This window comes from Tenrec ecaudatus, chromosome 2 (genome assembly GCF_050624435.1).
Source record: "Tenrec ecaudatus isolate mTenEca1 chromosome 2, mTenEca1.hap1, whole genome shotgun sequence".
In the NCBI taxonomy this organism is placed as follows: domain Eukaryota; kingdom Metazoa; phylum Chordata; class Mammalia; order Afrosoricida; family Tenrecidae; genus Tenrec; species Tenrec ecaudatus.
In genome coordinates this window covers 302983651-303007349 of record NC_134531.1, presented here as the reverse complement: position 1 = coordinate 303007349, position 23699 = coordinate 302983651, and the positions used below count along the sequence as shown (strand labels likewise).

Here is a 23699-nt window from a genome sequence, read left to right as displayed (position 1 = left end):
ATGTACACCGAGGGTTTTCAGTCTAAGCACTAACTCGTTAGTGGTGTTTAGCCCAATCATAACTAACAATTGAGACAAACCAAGTTGAGAAAGGTTCGGTAACTATCCAAGGACACACAGATTGCTTTCCAGCAGCTAAGAAAACTTTAAAACATACTAGTCTGTGTTAGAGTGTGTATTAGCTGCCTTGCATAATGTATTCACATTCACTGTACTCTGAGAAATAGATATTAGTCTTTATTTTATATCTCAGAAAACTGAAACTCAGAGAAGTTAAATCAACTGCTCCATTATGAATATTGAGGTTGAATTTGACCCCGGGCATGTCTGACTCAATGCATGTCCACATCCTGCACCACGGATGTCAGAATTTTAATCCAGGTCTCTTTTCCAGGTCAGGTCGTCTATCAAAGCCATTAGCAGTGGTGGGATCTGGCCAGTTCACCCGTTTGGCAGAACCGATGCCTAGTTCTTTGTTGAGTTTGGTGAACGGGTTGTTAAAATGTCACTTGTGATCAGGGTTCTCTCTCAGGTGGGTTTTTTCTAAGGCTGAGTAACCGCCCAGTGTGGAAACTAGAACTTTTCATTCCTCATTCTTTGTTATGTTCATCCCTATAATAGCTCATTCTAAGCACCTGGACTAATGTTCATTCTGTCGATGGGTATAAAATGAAACAGAACTATACTTTTAATATTTATTCGTTCATAAAACTCATTGTGGCAGTTACATAATCTCCTGTCAACTTGCGAAAGTGTGGAGTCTAGCCTGTCAATCAGATCATAGCCAATGAGGTCTCTGTGTAGGCATGGCTTCTCCTGAGGATTCTGGGAACTCCTGTCTTCCTCCCTGGAGGTGGGACATACACTCTCTGTTCAACATTCCTGTTGGCAAGCCACATGGAGTCACACTGATAATAGCCAGAGCCCGGGAGCTGGAAGAGCCATGTAGAGACTCCTGTCAGCACTGAGATGTTTCCACTTCCACTGGATCCACAAGACTTTCCACCCATTGGCCTGAGATCTTCCTGAATTCTGTGTCATTGTATGTCTTGCATGAGCCTGAAGAGGAATTTACAGACTGGTATACATATGGGCTAATATCAGGCTTAGGGACTTGATCTGAACTGTGCTGGGATGTTTTCTTAATATGCAATTACTTTTTATATAGAGACCTTTCTTATACACAGATGAGTGTCCTGGGTGTGTTTCTCTAGTCTACCCAGATGACACTCATTATACTTTTGGTGAAATACTATGTTTTTATTCTTTTATGTTTGTTACTTCAGTGAACAAACATATAGCTTAAGGTGAAAAGGTGCCAAACAACCAGAGGGTGACATACTTTCAATCACTTCAGCTCTGTGTTACACACCATATTCCCACAAGACATTAGGAGTGAATTAAGCAATTTCCGAAAGTGTCCAATGAGTGGGAAAATATGGTGATAACTGCTGTAAATTCAGCAGAAGCAGAAAGAGGTTTTTCAAAGATGAATACAATATATTCAGAGAAATCACCTGTTTCTAATATATCTTGGCAATTACATAATCTGTCAACTTGCAAAGAGGTGGAGTCTAGTCTGTCAATCAGGTCATAGCCAATGAGGCCTCTGTGTAGGTATTCCCTTTCCTGAGGATTCTGGGAACTCCTGTCTTCCTCCCTGGAGGCAGGACACACAGACTCTGTGCTTGGCATTCCTGCTGACAAGCCACATGGAACAATACTGAAGGAGCTAGAGCCCTGGAGCTGGAAGAGCCACATGGCGACCCACACCAGCACTGAGATGCTTGCACCACCACTGGATCCACATGACTTTTCACCCACTGACCTGTGATTTTCCTGGATTAGGTGTTATTGCATGTTTGTGTGAGTCTGAAAAGGAATTTATAGACTATCAGACATATGGGCTAATATCAGACTTATGGACTTGATCTGGATCGGGCTAAGATGTTTTCTCAATATTCAATTGCTCTTTTATATAAAGCTCTTTCTTATACACATATGAGTGTCTATGAATTTGTTTCCCTAGTCAACCCAGACTACCACATATATCAAACACCATGAGTATTGTCTAATTCAGTGGTTCTCAACCTGGGGGTCACAATCTCTTTGGGGGTTAAACAACCCTTTCACAGGGGTAACCTAAGACTGTATTTCTGATGGTCTTAGGAACTGAGACACCACTCCTCTGTCCCTCTCAAGGCAGGTCCTCCCACATGCACATATGCCTACCTATGGAGTCACCACCACACGCGGAACTGCATGAAAGGGTCGCAGCATTAGGAAGGTTGAGAACCATGCTCTAATTGGTCTCCCTCAAAAGGAATGAGCTCCTACTCCTACAGGGAAGAGAGGGCAAATCACACAGCCGTGATGCTCAGATTACAATGAAGAATGCTGCAAGTGGGGGCACCAATCAGAAAGCAATGAGGAAATATCTTGAATAGCAGGTTATTGGTTTTGCCGGGTAGCATTTAATAATTTTTCATTGACCTTTTACTCTTTCTTATAACGTAATCTAGTTGTATGTACTTCTTATGGCTCTTATTAACCATATTAAAGAGTAAACTACCTTTAAGTGCTTTTATACTTAAAATGATCATTAGGGCAAAGAACTGGCTGTTAAATTATTTGAACCCTACCACTGGCTCTTAGTATCTAGAACAGACTCCCTGTGAGGGGTTATGGTAAGGGAGCAGCTGGACAGCATCCTGGAGGGGCATTGACTGAGGAAAAGGTGCTCTTAGGGAGGTGAGAATCGGGGCTAGCAGCTGTGAGGACACGAGGATTCAACACTGCAACTTCTAAGTCTTTGGGGTCCTAACACCTGTTCGGGAGGCAAATTCATGAGTCAGGATTTGTTGTAGTGGGGCAAAAAATATTTTCACTTATATCTTTAATTTGCAGCTTTCCTTCACTTAAGAACACTAAAATTCCTCCTCAGTGTCCACTACATAGCCAGTAGAACCAATCCCAGGTGGTACGGTCCAAGTACTTTTAGATGTCAAACAAACATCATAAATACAAGTCTGTGAAAGACTCAGAAGTCAAGGGCATTTTCATTTTCGCTTCACGGCATTTGCAAAACTATCAGCAGCTGCACATAAATACAGTAAGCAAAAACTGGAGGCTTCAACCCAAAGTGAGACTGCTCATAATAGGGATGAAAGGAGGAGGCTGCCGGGTGGAGCCTTGCAGCAGGCCCAGCATCCTTCCCCATGCCCCTGGGGACTTCTCGTGGCTGTTGAGTTAGTAAGAGCCACCTGGGGAACGGCTACTCTGCCGACTGCTGCAGCTAACTGCTGAAATTGCACATTGTTCATTTTTAATATTGCAAAGGGAGACTTTTTGTACTTTGTTGTGTAAGATGAGTGACTTTTGAAAATGCCTGTCAAATATATTTGTTGCACGTGTGTATCAAGATTTCATGGACATATCTCCATATATGTATATAATAATCATTAATCAGCATATTAGCATGTTGGCGCCTGATATCTACATCTAGTGGCGTAATGGGTCACACATGGAGCTGTAACTGTACACTCACTGGTTCCAATCCACCAGCGGCTCCGTGGGAAGAAGGTGAGGCTTTCTCTCCTGTGAACGCATCCAGTCCCGGGCAGTTCTCTCTGTCCCATCGGGTCACGGTGAGTTGGCGTTGGCTGGATGGTGGTGAGTTGTTTCCCCCCTCCATGCAGGACTTTCAGCACAATGTAAACTAGCACAAGGCAGACTGACATCCTTGTGTTCCTGATCTGAATGAGAAAGCTCTTAGACTTTCTATGGTGAGTCTAATGTTAGGTGGTTTTGTTTTCAATTAATCATTTTATTGGGAGCTCTTACAGATATTATAACAATCCATAATGCAACTAGATCAAGCACACTTTTCCAATCTCGTCTGTTTTTGATTACTGGTCTTGGTGGCAAACAGCTATGCGTTGGGCTGCTAAGCACAGGTCAGTAGTTTGAAATAAGCAGCCACTCGGTGTGGGGAAGGTGAGGCATTCCACTGCAATAACCATAAGTTTCCGAAACCCACAGGGCAGTTCTGCCCTGTCCTATAAGATCGCTCTGAGCCAAAATGGGCTCAATGGCAGCGAGTTTTCATGACCATGAGGAATCTCTCTCCTTGTCCCATTTTCTCGTGGAATGATGTATTTTGTCAAATGCCTTTTCTCCATCTAATGGTATGTGGTGCTTCTTTCCCGTGTTCTGCTCATGTGTGTATTACATTCATTACATAAATCTCATGTGATCATGATATTCAATCCCTTCTGTGTATTTCTGGATCTGGTTCTCTGATCATTTTTGCTGACTATGTGTATGTCTAGATTGATGAAGGATGCAGGCCTGCAGTTTTCTTTCCTTGTGGTGCCGTGGTCTGACTTTGATATCAGAGTAATAATCACCTCATAGAATGAGTTAGGAAGTATTTCCACCTTTTTTTAAAGTTTAAAATACTGCTTATAAATTTTGGGTAGAATGACTTCAGTGACATCATCTGGTTCAGCACTTTTGTCTGTTGGGAGATGTCTTTCCTACCCTTTGAACCAGTGCAGGGAGTTTCTGCATCGGAAGGAATGGGTCTAATTCCCTATGTTGTGGGATTTGTTGGCATACAGCTCTTCCTAATATCCCTTGACAATTTGTCTTTCTGTAGGGTTGGTTGCGTTCTCTCCAAATTAGTTTCTAATTTCAGATGTTTGCATCTTCCTTCAGTCCAACATCTCTTACTTTGAAGATGAAGAAATTGAGGTTTTTTTTACAATAAGAAAATGAAACGTCTTTGTTTTTTAAATTTTGCAGTACCTTTCACTCAAACAGTTTAAATATCACTTTATGATCATGAACTCATTAACTTATCCTCCACACATCTGTGAAAAACAGAACTTACTGCCATGACACAGGAAGGCCAACAAAAGCCAAGGACCCCTGATGGTCCCTCTGTTTTGTGGCTGCCAGCCACCTTATGCATTAGACAGAGCCCCGTACCCTTCGCTACCTGTGAGCACATGTAAGCACACCACTACTGTGGTGACGTTAGTCTGTCTCGTTGAGGGTTCCGTCATTTGAGCTGATGCTCTGCTCCAACAATCGAGCGACTCTTCCTTTCTGATGACATGTCCACGGTGAGTGAGTTGAAACATCGCCATCCTTGAGTCCAAGGAATATGTCGATTGTATTCCTTCTAAGACTGATGTGTTCATTCTTCTGACTATCCACATATATTCTTCACCAGGGCCACAGTTCACCAGGGCCACAGTTCACCAGGGCCACAGTTCACCAGGGCCACAGTTCACCAGGGCCACAGTTCACCAGGGCCACAGTTCACCAGGGCCACAGTTCACCAGGGCCACAGTTCACCAGGGCCACAGTTCACCAGGGCCACAGTTCACCAGGGCCACAATTCACCAGGGCCACAGTTCAAATGCCTCAAGTCGTTGTCTTCCTTTTATCACTATCCCCTCTTGTATGAATATAAGGTGATTCACACCATGGTTTGGATCACGCATATGGAATACCTCATTCAATGAAGTCACCTCTTCGCTTTTTTAGACCCACAGATTTACCTAATTTTATTTCTTGACTGCTACTTCTATGGAAATTAATTTTTTTGATTCAACTAGAAGGAAATCATTGATCTCATTTTCCCTCCATTTTTAGCCTCTAAAACCCACTAAACCCACTGCCATCGAGTTGATTATAACTCAAAATGACCCTTCATAGGATTTCTGAGGCTGTAGGACTTTAGAGCTGCAGATAGCCTGCTGTGTCTCCCTCCTCTGGAAGCTGGAAAAGGCAGGAAAGAGATTGCACAGCCTCCTGAAGGGAATGCAGCTGGACACACACCAGGATTTTAGCCTAAGAAGACTGCATGTTGGGTTTCTGACCAACAGACCTGGTTGGTTAAGATAATAAATTTTTTATGTTTAAAGTTACCAAGCTTATGGTAATCTGTTACACTGGTAATAAAAATTAACATATAGCTGTGTAATCAATTAAGAACTAATGCAAGCACAATCATTTGGAAGGCTTTATACAATCAATATAAGTGAGCAAAATATAATGCAAAGAAGAAATATGTAAAATCAACGTGTTTTTTTTCTTTCCTACCAGAATCCAACCAAACCAAACACAACAAAACCCTCACTGTGATCCAGAGGACTCTGACTCCCAGCGGCCCTATCGGACTGGCTAGAACTGCCCCTGTGGGTCCCCAGACAGTAACTCCTACAGGAGTGGAAAGCCTCATCTTTCTCCCGAGGAGCAGCTGGGTGTTCTGCTCTGCTGATTTTCAGGTTAGCAGCTGGACATGTAACCACTAGGCAACTGGGGCTCCTTTCCCGCTCGAATATTAGGAGAGAAGGGAGACTGATCAAAATAACATCGAGGCAAGAGTTTCCAAAATGCTGCTTGGAACAGCTTTCTAGGAGAAGCTTTAGGATCCCTGTCTTTTAGAGTATTTAAAGCATAAAATTAATTTTCTATATTTAACCCAATGACTTAGAGATTTACTTGTTTGATGATAAAAGTCTAGATTAGACAAGCTCTAGACTTCAAAGTAAATCTTCTACACACACTTGCATTTATTCAGTTTAATGCCAGAAATATTTGTTGCCAGCACGAAGTACCTAACATGAATCCAAGGAAAAGACACAAATCCTGACTGCAAGAGGGTCACAGTGATCCAGGCAGAAAATAAGAAGAATCAGAAGAGATGGATAAGTAATATATTAATTAAAACCCAATAATGATCCGTGATAAAATTAGTAAAATATAACAAGATGAATCATTTGAATGAATAAAACCACAAATATAAAAACTCAATATATTCTCTCTTATATTAAAACCAGTAAACAATCTCATTGGTCACCATTGAAGGTTAGCAAGTACCAACTTCAAAAGATGAGAATGTATTCTACCTTTCTTAAAAACACTGTATAGAAGAGCAAAAAGTTGAGAACATTCTCTTTTGAAGAATCTCAGTTAACATATATAGAAGGAAGACTAGGATTAGAAAATCACTATTTGTGGTGCTCAGGCAAGAGTTGGACTATGAACCACAAAGTCAGTATTTCAAACCCACCAGCCTTTCCAGGGGAGAAAGATGAGGCTATCTGCTCCTATAAAGATTAGTGAAGCCCCCCAAACCCTGTATAGGGTGGAAATGATGGAATCAGCTTAATAGCAGTGGGTTTGCTTTGGGTATGACATAAGGAATCAAGACAATGATCATCATTAAGCTAAATATTTATATTGTATCAACCTTTCACTGATAATTTATTAAATTTAGGCAAACACAATAAAAACCAAATTTGAAAATGAAGAAATGTTCCAATCATCTGTAAAGTACGATTTCTTCCATCCAACTCATCTAAAGGGAAAGGGCAGGTTATAATGTTCAGGGGTGCAAACATCCACTGTGTCCCTCATTACCTTCTCGCTGAGGTTTTTGCTCTAGTTTCTTCATATTTTATTCACATATAATTTACATACTGTACAACTCAGTGGCTTTATCATTATTAAAAGAGGTTGTACAATCATCACCACAATCAATTTTAGAATATTCTTCAACTGACAGTCTTCATTCTTAGACTCCCCACCCCGACCTCCCATGCCATAATACTAAGCAAATAAGAATCCAGTGCCTGGCTCTACAGATTTACCTATCCGGGATTTCATATATAGAAAAGCAGAGAAAAAGGGAAAAATCAGTAACAAAACAGAGAAAAACCTCAAATAAAAAGAAAGCAGAAAATTCTAAAAACTAAAACAAATTTCAGATAAATCAAAAGGGAGAACAAATGATAAGGTATTACACTTAAACCTAACCACATCTGTGCTAATTCACTCTCTAAGACTCCTGTCTGGAGCAAGGCTAGTCAATCCCTGGTCTATGTCCGGGGAGGATTCACTGGAGACAAACCTGAAAATGGATTTGGGTCCCAGGCAAAATATTGATGGGGAATTTTATAATGTAGGGATAAGGCTGAACTACTTATAAAAGCCAAGCAACCTTAAAATCTAGAAAATACACAGTACCATTTGTGTGTATTCACTTACTCTGCTCTCCGGTCCATGTGGGAACCCTGCTAATGGATTTGGGACTTCCACTTCACCCTTCGACTTCTGCAAACTAGATATGGAGACTTCGAGCTCGGATGCTGTTTCCTCCTTTGGATTTAGAGTTTATTATTTATAATCCTTGGATCACACAGGCTTGTGTGTTTCTTCCAGGTGGATTTAGTTGACAGCTCAGGTAAATGGCTGCTTGTTTGAAGACAAGGCTTTAAGTCCCCAGACACTATTCTTTCTGGTATCTGAGCACCATCTGGTTTCTTTACCACATTTTGCTACAGCACCCAGATTTTCAGTGATCTTTTCAGGAAGGTAATTATCGAGTAGGGTCATGTTATAAGAACACATTGTTCTTAGATTTGGCCTAGAATTAAGTGTGAGTCCCAAATTAATTCACAAACCTATGATTTACAAAGCATATCTTTTTTCATTAGCAATTTGGCTTCAGTTTCTTTAAAATCAGATACCTTTTACTTCATATAGAATGGAAGTTTTCAATTGACCAAAAAAATCAATCTACATAACTGAAAAACTATCAGAAATAAATGCTACTTCTAATGCTTGGTAAAAAAAAGGGGGGGCATAGATCTGTTTCTATTTGTGTGGGGTAGGCGTACAGCTTCTAGTAAATACAGCCAGGAACATCTGCAAATTTTGAAACTTGTGTTTTTCTATGGTCAAGGTTAACGTTACATTTGTCAAAGGTACCTAATTCTCTAACACTGTCTTGAGTAACAAACAGTAATAGGTTTGCTTCAAAGCCATGATATGACGTAAAATCTAGTCTAGACATTTAATTAACATGGTTACACATTTGCCTGATTTGTGAAATACAACAGAGCCCTCTGTACTGAGGCAGGAGGGGAGGCAGGAAAAAGCAGAGTCATCTCCAACATTCCCCACATATGTGCATAGATGCCAGAGAGGCTATAAAGTAGTTCAAGTTACAGGATTGGTTAAACTTCTGAAGCTCCTGGAAACACTCTTCAGCAATGATCCTCGAGGTAGAACACAATGTAAGTCACATCTAGACTAATGAGCCAAGACCTTACAAGCATTCACAATTCAAAAGGGGTCTTTAAAGACAGAATAAGCCAACGCTTTGAAGACTGGATCCTTTTCTGCTTTAACTATTTTGTTAGACACCATGCTTTCAGTAATGGAAGACATTTTAAATGAATTATTAAAAAATGGTTGAAGTATTTTGATACAATTTCTCACTACTGTTGCCAGCTCATAGCAACTCTCCCTAGGTTTTCTAAGACTGGTCAGTTTGAACCACCGACCTTGTGGTTAGCAATCCAGTGCTTACCAGAGGGCAGCGCCAGGACTCTTTGGGTACTATTAGTGAGGCAGGTAAGTTTCAAGGCATCTCTGAGGTTGGGGTTGATGGGATGACATGCATTATGCAACCCCCCACCAGAGGGAAGCATGTGTTAAAAGCGGGATAAAACCTTCCCACTAAATCCCAGCGGCAGAAAATGTAAGGCACACTGTACTAGGTCCTGAAAAAGGTTGAAAAATGCTTTTGAAAAGGATTTTTTTTTCAAGGCTTGAGTGTGTTATTTATATTCTTAAATTATATTTCAATGAAATTAGGCAACATTTTAATAAAATATGAAAATTTATAACTTATACAAACACTTCAGCTTTAAAATCTGAAAGGCTCTGAATTTAAAAGAAATGGAATACATGTATTTTTGTTTTAAAATTAACATCACATGAAGAGATAGTCGGAAAGCTACAGTTATCTTCTACAAGAAGAAAATAAAGCGATATCAAGGGGAAAAAACATCGAGTATAAACAATTTTGGTACAGAAATGTACACCCTTGCATTGTAGCTAATTTCTCCTGTGTGTTTTTAAGCTACATGGTCAGATATGTATAGTGTAATGAAGATGGAGACGCTGCACGCACGGAATATTTCACTAACATGGAGGACTTTGCTAGGGGCTACAGTGAGTGGGAAGACGACCTGTGGATTCTGACATTCTGTTTGAAAGGGGATGCAGAAGAAAGTTTCTCTCCCTGAAGACTGGCACGTACTACCTCCACTCCCCCCAAGCTTGAAGCAGAAACAACTTACCAACCACAGCCTCCGTGTGTTTCCCGTCTGCTGGGAGAGGAAAGTACTGGTTCGGCGAGACATTGCTTCCATATCCCAAGAGAAAACCTTCAAGCTTTACATTTGGATTTGGACGCAAAAACTTCAAGAAGATGGAATCACTTGTGGTATTGACGTGGACTTTCAGACTTGGCCTTTTTCCTGAAGATGGAAAAGAACAAATGGGGGTAGTGGCCTGGTTATTTTACCTCTTTAGTATCCCAGGACAAATTTGGAGCAAAGGAGTCTCTGGATGGCACAATTAAGGGTGTGAACATGAACAACAAGTTCACCGTTCAAACTGGATCCCATCCAGAGGTGACTACGAAGCAAGCCCTGGCGATCTGTTTCTGAAGGGCCATAGCCTTGAACACCCTTGGAGAATAGTTCTCTCCTCTGCATTCATGAGTCAGAGTCAAATGGGTGGCAACGGGTTTACCTTTTCACTGATGTTTTCTCACCTTTTTAGGATCCCAGGGCAAGTAGGGAGCAAATGTTAGAGGCATGGTTGCTAGTAAGTGTATCATCTATATACCTACTATAAATACAACATATTCCAAGATGGTCAAAATACAGATAATTTTGAGATCAACAGAAATGTGCTTAGTAGCCTTTAAAGCAGCCTAGACTGCAAAGTCAAATCTTGGAACCAATATTTGGGAGCTTAAGGCTAGTCACAATTTGTTTGACCCGTCCTTTCATGGGAGGAGTCTGTCCCAGTAGTTAAGACCTTGGCTGTCTGAGGAAAGATTGGCAGCTCAAGCCTTTCAGGTACCCTGTGGAAGAATGATGCGGCCGTCTGCTTCTGTAGAAACTGTTGTCTTGGAAACCCTATGAGGCAATTCTCCTATAGGATCACTCTGAATCAGGATTGACTTGGTGGTCATGGGTTTGATTATATATATTTGGGGAGGTTGATTCTTTGTTTATTTTAATTTTGTCCATACTTTCAAGATTCAGTGAAAAACTTTCAAATTTTAAATCTCAGGATTTAATTCTACACTTTAAAAACATTCCTTCCTCTGCCACTTCACCTCACAGGACTCTGACTGATAGAGTTGAAAATGGAAGGAAGAAGCAGTCGTCGTAGAGTGAGGAATGCTAAAAGAGAGGGGAAGTAGAGTTGATTGTGCCAACCTGGCCGATAAACACATGTGGGGTTAATTGAAGGGTGGAGGGATAAATGGCTCAGTGAGCCTTGACTTTCGAGTTCTCCGGTCTCTTGCTTTGTGATGGTCGGACCAGGGTGCAGCTGCCTTAGCCAGTTCCTTGCTTTACCTGGCAAGGCTCACTTCCTGCAAGACATCCCTGAGAAGTCACATGAGGAGAAGCCACATGGACCTACCCGATGCAGCCCTGGGTGCTGGAGCAGCCATGTGGAGACCCCTGCCAGCACTGAGATGCTTACACACTCACTGATTCGGCTTTCCTCCTGCAGTCGGTGTCATTGTGTGCTTTGTGAGATGGAGGAGGACTTTGTGGATTGGTGTCGGACATATGGGTTAATGTTGGACTTGTGGCTTGGACAGCACTGGGTTGGGATATTTTCTTGATGCCCTCTTACCCTTTATATAAAACTCTGTCTTATACATGAGCTTCTGTGGACTTGTTTCTCTAAAGCACCTAGACTAATACAAGAGGCTTTGAAGAAATCGACATTATATTCCATTTGGGGTTTTCTGGGTTAATGGAGATGTCCAACAGACAATTGCCCAATTGTGACATTTAGGAATGGGGTACAGCACATCTGGGTGTCACAAGCTTGTAAGTGAGAAATGGATGGATTTTTCTAGAGAGAAAGAGAAACTGTGAAGAGTATACACAGGGGTCTTGTTAATCTCACAAGGATTTTTGTGTTTTAATCATTTAAACAGCAAGAGTAAGGAACCATAGTTCTTGACCCAGGAGAGAAGCGGCAACAACCCCGTGCCGTGTTTGTGGAGCCGCGCCCTGGTTGTGCCTCTTCCTCATCAGCGTGGGCTCTCGCACCTCAGCCCCACAGTTCCCAGTTTGCTAACTGCACATAACAACGGCTGTCTAGCCAGGCTCTCTGCAGAGACTGGACAAATGGTACTACTAGTCTACCGAGTAACTGGTTTCGAATCCTTTGATCACAATTCAAAAATCCAAAAAGGATTGCGCATTTGTTATAAGTTTGTATTTGGCACTCAGCCCCCATCTGAACCACCAGATAGCCAGTTACAGCATTTGTAAAATCCTGCTCAGTGAGACTCTTTACACTCTTCATAATGGATCTATGAGCATGTTTGTTTAAGTGGTTGGTCAAGAGCGCATGGAAAAGGGTGCTTTAATAAATAGTCTTGGCATTCTACTTTTTCTAACATACATAAATATTTGAATTCCAAAATATAACTGGCTCAAGTGTTCAAGTTAAAGAATTATGAGGCTGAATTATTTTGATTCTCCAGAGATTTCATTTTAAAAACATTTTACCTGTTGGGAAGATTAAGTATCAAGGGAGCAGATAGACATTGGGCCTCTACTCAAGTCCCCCTCAACTCAAGAACACTTTGTTCTAATAACCTGACATTTTATGATGCTCACCTTCCCGACAAAATTGCTGAAGAAAAAAATGGATGCATAGCAAATGTGGCAAAGAAAGTTCAAGGTGCCCAGCTATTAGAATACCTAGTGTCTAGGGTCTTCAAGGTTTGAAGTTAAACAAGTGGTCATCCAGCAGGGAAGCAACAATGTCCACATGAAAGAAGAACACCAGTCTGTATGATCACCAGGTGTCAACGGGATCAGGTATCAGGCATCAGAGACCCAAAACAAGCAATCATATTGATGCAAATGAGGTGGGACAGAGTGGAGGCACAATCTGTAGACAAGCCCATCTGTAGACAATTGGACATCACCTCACAGAAAGGTCACAAAGAGTGGGCAAGTCAGCCAGGGTTCAGTACAGCACTGACAAAACACACAACATTCCTCTAGTTCTTTAATGTTCCCCCCCCCCCATCATGATCCCAGTTCTACCTTATAAACCCAGCTAGACCAGAGAATGTCCACTGGAACAGATAAGATCTATCAACACATGGAATCCAGGACAGTCAAGCCCCTCAGGAACAATGAGGAGAGTAGTGATACCATGAGGGTAAGGGGGACGTGGGGGGAGAACGGGGAAACCAATCACAGGGATGGACATATATATACCCCTCCCCTTTCCCCAAAAGGACAAACAACAGAAACGTGGCTGAAGGGAGACAGCAGATGGTGTAAGATATGCAAATCATAATAATTTATGATTTATCAAGGGTTGATGAGGGTGGAAGGGTCGGGGAGGGAAGAAAATAATGAGGAGCTGGTACCAAGGGCTCAAGGAGAAAGAAAATGTTTTGGAGAGGATGATGGCCACATATGTACACATGTGCTTGAGACAATGGATGTACAGAGTGTTGTAAGAGCTGTTAGAGGCCCCGATAAAATGATTAATAAAGAAAAGGAAAATAAAGCAGAAACTATAAAGTAAAAAATGACTTATTAATAAAAATGGAAAATATGATATTAATAAAGTTAGTAATTTATATTCTATGCATTATTGAAAGACTTATACTGTATAAATACCAATTAACTTGCTTGTACCACATGGGCTCCCAAATGTCACTATACTGGATTTATGCTATTCTAGCCAACGTCTGCCAGGAAGCTATGACAGAGCTACATAAAAGGTTCCTATCATGTCTTCCCAACAAAACAAAACAAATGTCTTCTTGGATACCAGGTTGTTTGAACAAGTCTCAAATCTCAGTAGTCGGCACTATAACTTCCAAGTATGTAAGCAATAATTTGTAATGCCCCAAGAATTATTTCCCTGGCAATTAACCTCCATTGTTTGTGTAAATAGCATCCAGCCACGAAAGGACTGATGCTGTGCAGTGAATAATTCAGGTACTGTGATATGAAGCTAGCCGACATTTGCCTGATATCCCTCTCTCATGTGGGCTTTAAAAAAATCAGTACCAGGGACTAATCAAAGACAATAGTAATAGGAGATGGTTATGCCCCAGGAGGGTGAGCGATATGGCTTTGTACCACAACATCAACAAGGTGGTTTTGAAAGGGGGCCAGAGGCAGATTAAAACACACACACACAAACACACAAACACACACACACACACATATATCCAGGAGTGGGTTTTGGGTTCTCACTAAATCCTAGTTCCAACTTATGAACAATTCGTTCCGACATCATGGCCCTGCTTGCTGCTCACCCTCAGGAAGGGGACACAGAAGAGATGGGTGCTAGAGCAAAATGTGGTGAACAAAGTAGATGGTGCCCAGCTATCAGATAAAATAGCACCTTGGGTCTCAAAAACTTGTCCCTGAACAAGCCGCCATCTACGTGAGATGTCACCAACGTCCACATGGAAGAAGCACACCATCATCAGTCACCGGAGGATTATAATCATATAATCTAAAATTCAAAGAAGGCTTAGTATTAGTCCCTAGATTATGAGAATCTGTTTGCAGAAAGCTATGGATGACACTGGGAGCCCAAGATACATTTGTGGGATCTACCAGGAAATCAGCCTCGGGTGATCTCCCACTTTAATAATTGAGGGATGGCAGGAAAGTAGTTATTAAACAGAGTGCGTTGGAAAGATGAGTGTAGATCAGAGAGATAAACCTGACTTGAACAGTTAAAACTGTGTCAGTTGATAGCCTCTCGGTTTCAACATTTTCTGCATTTTTGTTTCGTTTTTCGTTTGCTCAGAGTAGAGTTCATCTCAGAGGTGTCATACCATTGGGGCTCACCCTCTTGTTGTATCATATGCCTTCCTGTGTTTCTGCATATGTAACCCAGGATTGATGAGCTTATATGGACAGCAAGTAAAATAAAGGTGTTTGGGGGGAGGGGGGTGTTAGGGGGGAGTAGTTGTGGTAAAAGGGAGACGATGTCAAGGAGTCCAGGAAGAAAAACAATATTTGGAAACTGACTGTGGTAGCAATTGTATGATTCCGCTGGACATGATTGAACTATGGAATGATATGACAGATATGAACTCCCAATGAATAATACTTTAAAAAAATTTGATGTAATTTGATAAGCTTTTTGTTCCTAAGGCTGCTTTTCCTAAACCTGTTGCAAAATTGAAACTCAGAGATACTGAGTAACTTATGTGAAGCCCACGAGGGTGCCTTCGACTTATCTACTCAGGCTGTCTGACGGCGCAGCGACGAGACCAAGGCCACTTCCACCTCTGTGAACTGCAAGTCACTGTCAGCTTCTCAGCGCCCGGGCTCCCAGCTTTCCTTTCGTCATTTCCTCAGAGAGTGAAACGAGGACACACCCCAGACCATAATGAAAACTCTGTCCCAACCTCACTAGGTTTGATGAGATGATTTATCCTTCAGATAAAAGCACATACTTAATCCACGTCAAATTTTCCTTCCTCCACAATGAGCCTAAATGAACTAACTCTATAATCAATCCACCCTAATTATAAGTAAATATTATAAGCAAGCACATTCTGCTCCTTTGGCTGGTTGGCAGGTCTCACGAAACTCAAACCTGTTGCGGACACCCTCCCGAGGAGCAGACACTAAGGAGTGGGGTGAAACCACTTCAGCGGCACTCGTGTCTGACTAAGAGCCAAGATTCGGGACAGCATCGTCACATCAGACCTTTGCTCGTGTGCTCTGTCCCGCTGTGCTTCATTACACGTCCCCCGGGAGAGTGGAAAGGACGGCTACAGCAAGTGATTAAAAGAAAGGTCGTAAACAGATCCACTGCCCAATCGATGTGGAAGGGATCGCATTTCTTCTGCATAGGACTTGTCAGGACTCCACTCTTTCTCCCTTTTTTGGCACACAATTTATGTCAACAAAGACGTCAATGTCACACGGCTTTTCTTCTACGTTCTCGAAAATTCCAATCATACTGTGCTCAAGCTAATCATTTTTAAATTCCTGCAAAAGAGAGCTATGTGTAAATCGTATCTCAAAATAGCATCCCAATCTTAGTATGTTGAGACAGTCATTTCAGTTCTTTATTTTAGAGTTAGAAATTTAAATCAGTGCATTATTTTGCTACTCACTACCTCATTTCTTATGACTTTTATAATGGTTCATTTAACTAAGTGGTTCTCAACCTTCCTTTCATAGAGTTCCTCGTGTTGTGGTGACCCCCAACCATAAAATTATTTTCATTGCTACTTCATAGCTGTAACTTTGCTACTGCTATGAATTGGGTGACTCCCGTGAAAGGGTCATTCAACCCCCAAAGTGGTCGTGACTCACAGGTTGAGAATCACTGATTTAACTTGAGTCTGAATAATCATCTCACATTCTGCGATATAAACACGGCCTGCCCTCTGCTTAGGCTATTCACCCATTGTGGATTCTATCCTCCTTGATTTACCTGCTCTAGAAGCCTCTGCTCTTCCACTTACTCCCCCAGTGACCCTTTCCATGTCCAGCAAAAATGGTTAAGCAACTCTTGCATCTATAGTGGGAATAAAATTCTCTATCAGGAAGTAGATTCTGATTCACGGTGACCCTGTAGGACAGGTTAGAACTGCCCTGTGGGTTTCCAAGACTATGTGAGTCTTCATGGGAGAATAATGCCTCATCTTTCTCCTTCAGAGAAACCGGTGGGTTTGAACTGCTGACTTGTCAGGGAGCAGCCCAATGGACACATTGATCAAATGAATGTTTGAGTAAGTATTCAATGCACACTTTACTCAGGCATTTTCTCCAGTATTTTAAGGCATATCTCCATCTACTCTGTGCTCAATTATCTTTACCCTGAAAAAAAATCTGACCTAATAGTTTGGAATGAGTTATTTATTTATTTTTGTTAGTAACTATGGTGACATCTAAGCAGGCAATTTAAGGTAGAGATGGAAAATATACAACATGACACAACTCACCCATTATAATACTCATATTTATAAGAAAAAATGACATACTTGTCACCAAGAACAATGGAATAAGGAACATTTTATATTTTATATGAGAAACTAGCACAGGCTAGAGCAACAGACAAACAAAAAGAATGAACATCTCAGAGATATAATACAGATAAAGAGATCACAGATTGGCAAAGCACGATCTTGAATTTCTCCCCAAGGTTCCCCTAAATATTTCCAAGGGTGTTGTGAAATCCTAAAAAAAAAAAAAAAAAAAAATTCCAACCCCTCCCCGAGGACCCATTTTGCTCTCAGCTCTAGAGGCAAAGTCTATCTTAACCAGACTTAAAGTGTCCTCACCTCCTGAATGGGCCTCTTCCCTCTCTTCTGAAGTGACTCTACATAGATAAAAATAAACAGTAAGAACTTCCAAACAAAATTAGAATTAATCCTTTCCTTTTTATTTTAAGAAGTAAATACAAGTCCTGTGGCATTAAAAATAATACAGAAGCAGGTAATGTCCTGTGGCATTAAAATAATACAGAAGCAGGTAGAGTGGCTGTTGTGGAAGCAAAGTCTCATTTGCATCAACAAGAGGAGACAGGTTACAACTGTGGCTTTACGCCCAATTGCTCAACAAGCCAGTCTTCGGAGCCTAATGAGGATGTCTACAAACACTGGGAAACCGTCTCTTCCATTCTTTCTCACACAGCCTTGAAGCAGCTCGGCCGGGACAACTATCGTGATCCTGACCCAGAGAATGAAAACCTTGTCTCGATCTCTGTACGTCCAAGTTCCTTAGATGGCACAGATGCTGTACACTCTCGACTGCCAGCCTAGAGGTCGGAGGTTTGAATCGCCCCCAAGTACCAGAGAAGAAAAAGTCTGCTACTCTCTTTGCTAAGATGAAAGCCAAGAAAAGCCCGGGAAGCAATTCGACTCCATGACACATGGAATTGCCCGGAGCTGAACTCAACAAGGACAGCATCTACATCAATAACTATGTCACGTGTGGAACCTGGTGTTACAAAGTCATACTAATTACTGCTTTGTATTCTTCACAACTCTAAATGACACCATTCAAGCAATCTTCTCTTTGTGGCTGTGTACCACAAATATAAGCCATGTTCACAAAGGCGATGTAAAAATCATTGCTGTTTATAACTGCGGATGATTTGATAATGGTAACCAATCTGTCATTCACCAAATCCCTTCCTATAGTTTTCAAGCTGCCCTAACTTTGGGTTCTGTCTTCCCTGTATTCTAATCCCGTGGTCACCAACTATGATGGTTACTTATGATAGGAAAGCTAGTTTCTTGGTACAAGCTGAGTACGGCCTCTGTCTTAAACACTCTAGGATCTGTGCTCCCTCATTTACAACTGAAATTGCTTCACTGACTATCTAAAGCCAGATGATAATGCATCAGGGACCTGAACTACACATAAGAACACACTGATCTGAAAACACAATAAAAATATCCTTCTAAGGCATAGATAAAATATTGAAATCTAAATTAAATAATGACATTATATATATATGAAAAATAATACATGCCACATGATCAGCTTTCAGGACCAGAGAATGGGGCAGGGGTCTTTAAACACACTCAGGATTAGACTTTTTCAAACGTAATCATGTGTTAGCAAGACATTCGAATGGCAACGTCCTGTGATTCTCACTCCAGGGCAAACAGACCAGCTCATTCCCTTTCCAAGATGCCTACAGTGAGTCTGCCAGCTGAGGACATGTTCCCACATGTAACATGGACTTTCAGAGTTCAGGAAATGAGAAGTCATCCCAGCCCACCTGGAGCGCGCCCCTCATACTGACACACCAAAACATCAGTTGGCAAGCCAGAACCCCTGGGAGTCGGCTAGGTAATGTTTCCTTAGTAGAAGCCCAAGATTACCAACCCTCCAAACGATGTTTATTATTGAGTTTGGAAAGGAATGCCACTTTATGAAGCATTGGGGAGGAGGTGAATATACATATTTTTTTCCTAATGAGCACTTTAAAGCTGTTTGTCCAACTGTTGGTATAACTGAGCCCTCTTTCAGCTCCAACAACCACAGTTTCCACCTAGGTCAGAATGGACAACGCTGCCGATTCCAATACTTCATCGTCTGGTGACTTCAGATGATTGAAGGAGGCAAACGGAGCCTGCCAGCACTCACAGCTCCGTGCCGTTTGGCAGAGCGAATTGTTTCAGCAAAGGAGCAATACCTTCATTAACCCACTTTATAACTGGACCAGCAGCCTAATAGGAAAGTACTTCCTTTTTTATTAACCACTTTCCAAGTCAACATCTCTCATTGTTAAGGGAAACCTGAGACATACACAGTTGTCCCTTGCACACACTCCCTCGGTTTCATTCTCCCCCCCCCCCCAAAGTTTGTTTCTTTATTTATTTTCATCTAAAGCGTGTTGGGTTTGAGGGAGGTGGCTGGAGTATGCAGCCAATGACCATCTGTTTGCTAGGAAGTAAGCGAGTTGATGTCAATCAACCAGAACGCAATAAAATGTATGTTTGCTTTGGGGACTCGGTATTTTTCTTCATTTCTCCTTCATACCCATTCATGAGTAGGTACTAGACATTAGTGACATAAATTCAAATCTCACATGCCCTTTTTCCACAGACTTTGAATTCCATGAAGTGAGACAGGTGAATCAGTCAATAATTTCAGTACAGCACAGTCCATCCAGCTAGTTGCACTCTGACTCAGCAGAGATGGGAAGAAAAGATGTACAAAGAAGGGGCCTCTTTCATTGAGTTAAAGGACAGGAAGACCCAGGAGGCTGTGCCAAACGCAGGGAGGAAAACAACGCAAAACTTCTTCCCACGGAGCCGGGCTCTACTCACAGCAACCCGATAGGACAAAGTAGAACGGTCCTTGTGGCTTCCTGCGACTGCCACTCTTAAGGAATAGAAAGCCGCTGTTTCTCCCATAGCACGGCTCGTGGTTTAGAACTGCAGACCTTGTGGTTAAGAGCCCAACACTACGCCAACAGGTAGCAAGTTAGGGGGAAATACTTAAATGTCAAAGTGTATTTTGTCATACTTTCTTTCTACCCCTTAGGAGAACTCGGAAGACTTTAAATGGTGGAAATTCTTAACATATTGAGTTGTTAACCATAAAAACTGGAGGTTCGGGTTCACCCAGAGGTGAACTTGGAAGAAAATCCTGGGACGCTACCTCCAGAAAATTAGCCACGGAAAAGATTTTAGAGCATGGCTCCACTCTACCCACATGGGTAGCCGTGAAGTAAAGTCAGCTCAGTGGCAAATGGTTTAGGAGGAAGAGTAGAAACTTCATAATTACTGTTTTTAATAAATGAAAAAGGAAGGGGAGACATTGCACAGGCTAAGAAATTTAAGAATTCACCCCTCTCCTTTTTATTTACTTTGTGTCTAAATTTCACAAAAACCCATGTTCTCTTGTACTGAATGTAAGGAGCGATGGCAGAAGGTGAGTGGGAGGTAACTGCTCCATGCGGTGTTCTCAGAGTAGTCTGAACCACGGCATCAGCATCACCTGCGAACGCATTAGAAGGGCCAATCCTTTGGCCATCATTCGATAGCCATTCAATCAGAGCTCTGGTGTGGAGCCCAGCATTCCATTTTAGCAAGTCGTTCAGGTAATTCTGATGCCCACTTAAGTTTGAGAACATGATTTGGACATCCATTGGACTAATGCAAAGTTAATGGTTCCAATGACTTTTGACAGATGCAGAAATGCAGCACAGTAAGGAGGAAAGAAAGATGTTAGGCACAATACTATTACACTTGCAACCATGAGAACTAGCTACCTACATATTAACATGCAATATATGACTAATATTTTATTAACTAAAGTATGATCATTTATTATACTTTAGTTACATATGCGTATATATGTAGATATAAATGATATATATTTTGCCTTTCAACATCTCTGTGAATTACGATTTTATAGAATTTTAATTTCTGAAAACATGTAAGATCACATGTAAAAATGTTTGGAAAGTTACTCTGACTTCTGAACATCAATTAAAACCAAACTAGACCCACTCACTTCAGGACAGTAGATTTCAACCCATAGCAACCCTGTAGGGGAGAGGAAATAGAATCGTTTCCAACGTTGTAAATTTTTGTGGAAGCTAACTCCCACATCTTTCTCCTGTAAACATTAGTTAGGCATTTGTCTATTTAAATATAACCAATCTCGTATAAGGGTGCTTTACTCAATTGATGTATGTATGGATTGTGATAAGAGTTGTATGAGCCCCCAATAAAATGCCTTATTAAATAAAAAATATATAACCAATCTCTAGAGACTTAGAAATAAAAAATGGATTATTTTTCAACACTTAATCGTGGCAAATATAAAACACAGGAAAAGTTGAAAGAATTGTAGGGGGCGATTCATAGAATCACTTTCAAAGGTCTATGATTAATATTTTAATGTTAATATGATCAATATTTTACTTTTTATCACATATTTATCCATTATCCTTTTCCAAAAACTGAAAAACCAACCACACCACTATCAACTCAATGCAGACTCACAGCAACCTGACAGGACAGGGTCAAACTGCCCCTGTGGGTTTCTGAGACTGTAACTCTTTATGGGAGTAGAAAACCCCATCTTTCTTCGGCGGACACATGAGTTTTTCCATTTCATCCATTCAATCACTTTTAGAAATTAGGCATTCGTAATATAAACTCAAGTATGACATACCTCCATCTTTTTATCTCTCCATAAACCTATCTTATTTTTTAATGCATTTCAAACTGGGTTGGATTTCAGTGCCCTTCTCTTCTTAACACAGAATCTGCATATTAACTAGACTTCAATGTTTATGTTTTCCATTTGAAATAAAATTGTCATATGAAACATATATACATCTACACTGTACCTTTGTGGAGTTTTTCTGTGTAACTCTCACCATGCTAAGAATGAGAGTCAACCAGAAAGTTTCTCCCTGCTGCTTCCCTATCTGGTCTGGTCCCATCCGCATAGAGGCAACTACTCTGCTGATATATTTTTTTTCAGTATAAATTAGTTTGTCCGTTCTACAACCCTCAATTAGCAGTTCACATACCGTATACTCTTTCCTCTAAGATTTCTTATACTCCACAAAATGCTTTGCTTTGCTCTGTTCGTTAGACCACTATACTTTATTTTTAAAGATTTTAGTGTGGCTTGGGTAAAGGTGTATAGAGCAAATCAATTTTCCATCAGCAATTCATGCGCACTTTGTTTCAGGTCATTGACTGCTTTCCCCACAACGTAATGTCACTTATTTCACTTGCTCCCTGTGTTTCCGGATTCCATTCCTCCTTTCTACCTGCTTCCTGGCTTCTGAACTTTGTCGTTGAGCAAATGCTGCTCTTCGATCTCAAACAGGGGATTCACCTAAGGAGTACTGTACTGCTGACGCCCTAGACCTACTGCTTGGCTGAAACTTGAGCTACAGGCACGAATTCACTTCCAGACCTGAAGGGTGGCGATAGGTCAGCCTCTATCAACCTGGTTTGTTTGTTTGTTTCTACAATTTTGAGTTTTATGTTTTCCTCCCTCTACCAAGGACCCTCTATTGTGACTGTCCTCGGAGTGGTCAGCAGTGGTAGCTGGATGCCGTCTGATTCTGTTTACTTTGCGCACACTCCTATCTGTTCATCTTGCCTGTCTGCCTGTTTCCACTTGTAGATTATTGTTATTTTTTATGGTGCAGGATTTTGGATGGAATGGTGCTTATCTTTGTGATCTGTAACTCTTATGCTCCTCTCTGAGTCGTCCATTCCTTTAATTATTTGTGTCGGTCACCTCTTTCTGGTACTTCAGGACCCTTCACTTGGGGTTCAAATGAAATGAAATTAATGTGATGAATGAAATCCCTCTTCCTGTTCTGAGTTGGTTGTTTTATACCCAGCAATCTGATGGCAATCAATCATAATTATTCATTGATTATCTCTCACAACTGAGCCATATAATCCTACCCATATCTCCCCCCACCCCCAGCCCCCAATCAGGAAAAGAATGATTGGGTGGGAGTTACAAAGACTATTGCTATTAAAGACAGATTAAATAATTCACTGCATTGCAGCTTTGCCTATGTGGAAAGCAAAACTAAAAACTCTTCTGCTTTCAATAAACACTTAATGATAATGCCTAGTAAATTTTTCATGAGCATGGCAGTACATAGCATGGGGGCTATAGCCAACCTCCTCCAGCTTCCCTATAGCAAATAACAGGGCAGAGGTCAGATATAAAATATGAGCTGGAGCAAGAGTCTATATGCCATTATTGTTTATTTAATTGTCACCATCATGAATTTTTTAAAAATGTACAAATAGCCACTGAGACTATTCTGACTCATAGGGACCCTCGGGGACAGAGTTGAACTGCCCCCTGTAAGTTTCCCAGGCAGTAAATCCCCGTGGGAACAGAATGTCTCATTTTCCTCCCAAGGAGGGCCTGCTGGGTTCAAACCCACCATTCTCTCCAGGCTTCTTGATGCGTTTAGTTAAGGAGCACTCTGTGCCGATGGTGCACAGCTCCTTATTTTGAGATTCCACAGTCTTAAAGCCTTCTATGGACTGAAGGCAAACGGTCAGTCTGTAAGAGGAGTTGATCAGGTGACTTCATATACTATGG

General features: G+C 41.3%; 1 protein-coding gene across 7 annotated transcripts in view; it reads right to left on the bottom strand.

Annotated features, from left to right (window-relative positions):
- ABI3BP (ABI family member 3 binding protein) overlaps positions 1 to 23699 on the bottom strand; it is a 252621-nt gene that overhangs the window by 177645 nt on the left and 51277 nt on the right. For all 7 annotated transcript variants that reach the window (XM_075542610.1, XM_075542615.1, XM_075542611.1 and 4 more), the window contains exon 2: positions 10167 to 10346. In XM_075542610.1, coding sequence (XP_075398725.1) covers positions 10167 to 10346 — 180 coding nt within the window. The remainder of the gene's footprint in view (positions 1 to 10166; positions 10347 to 23699) is intronic.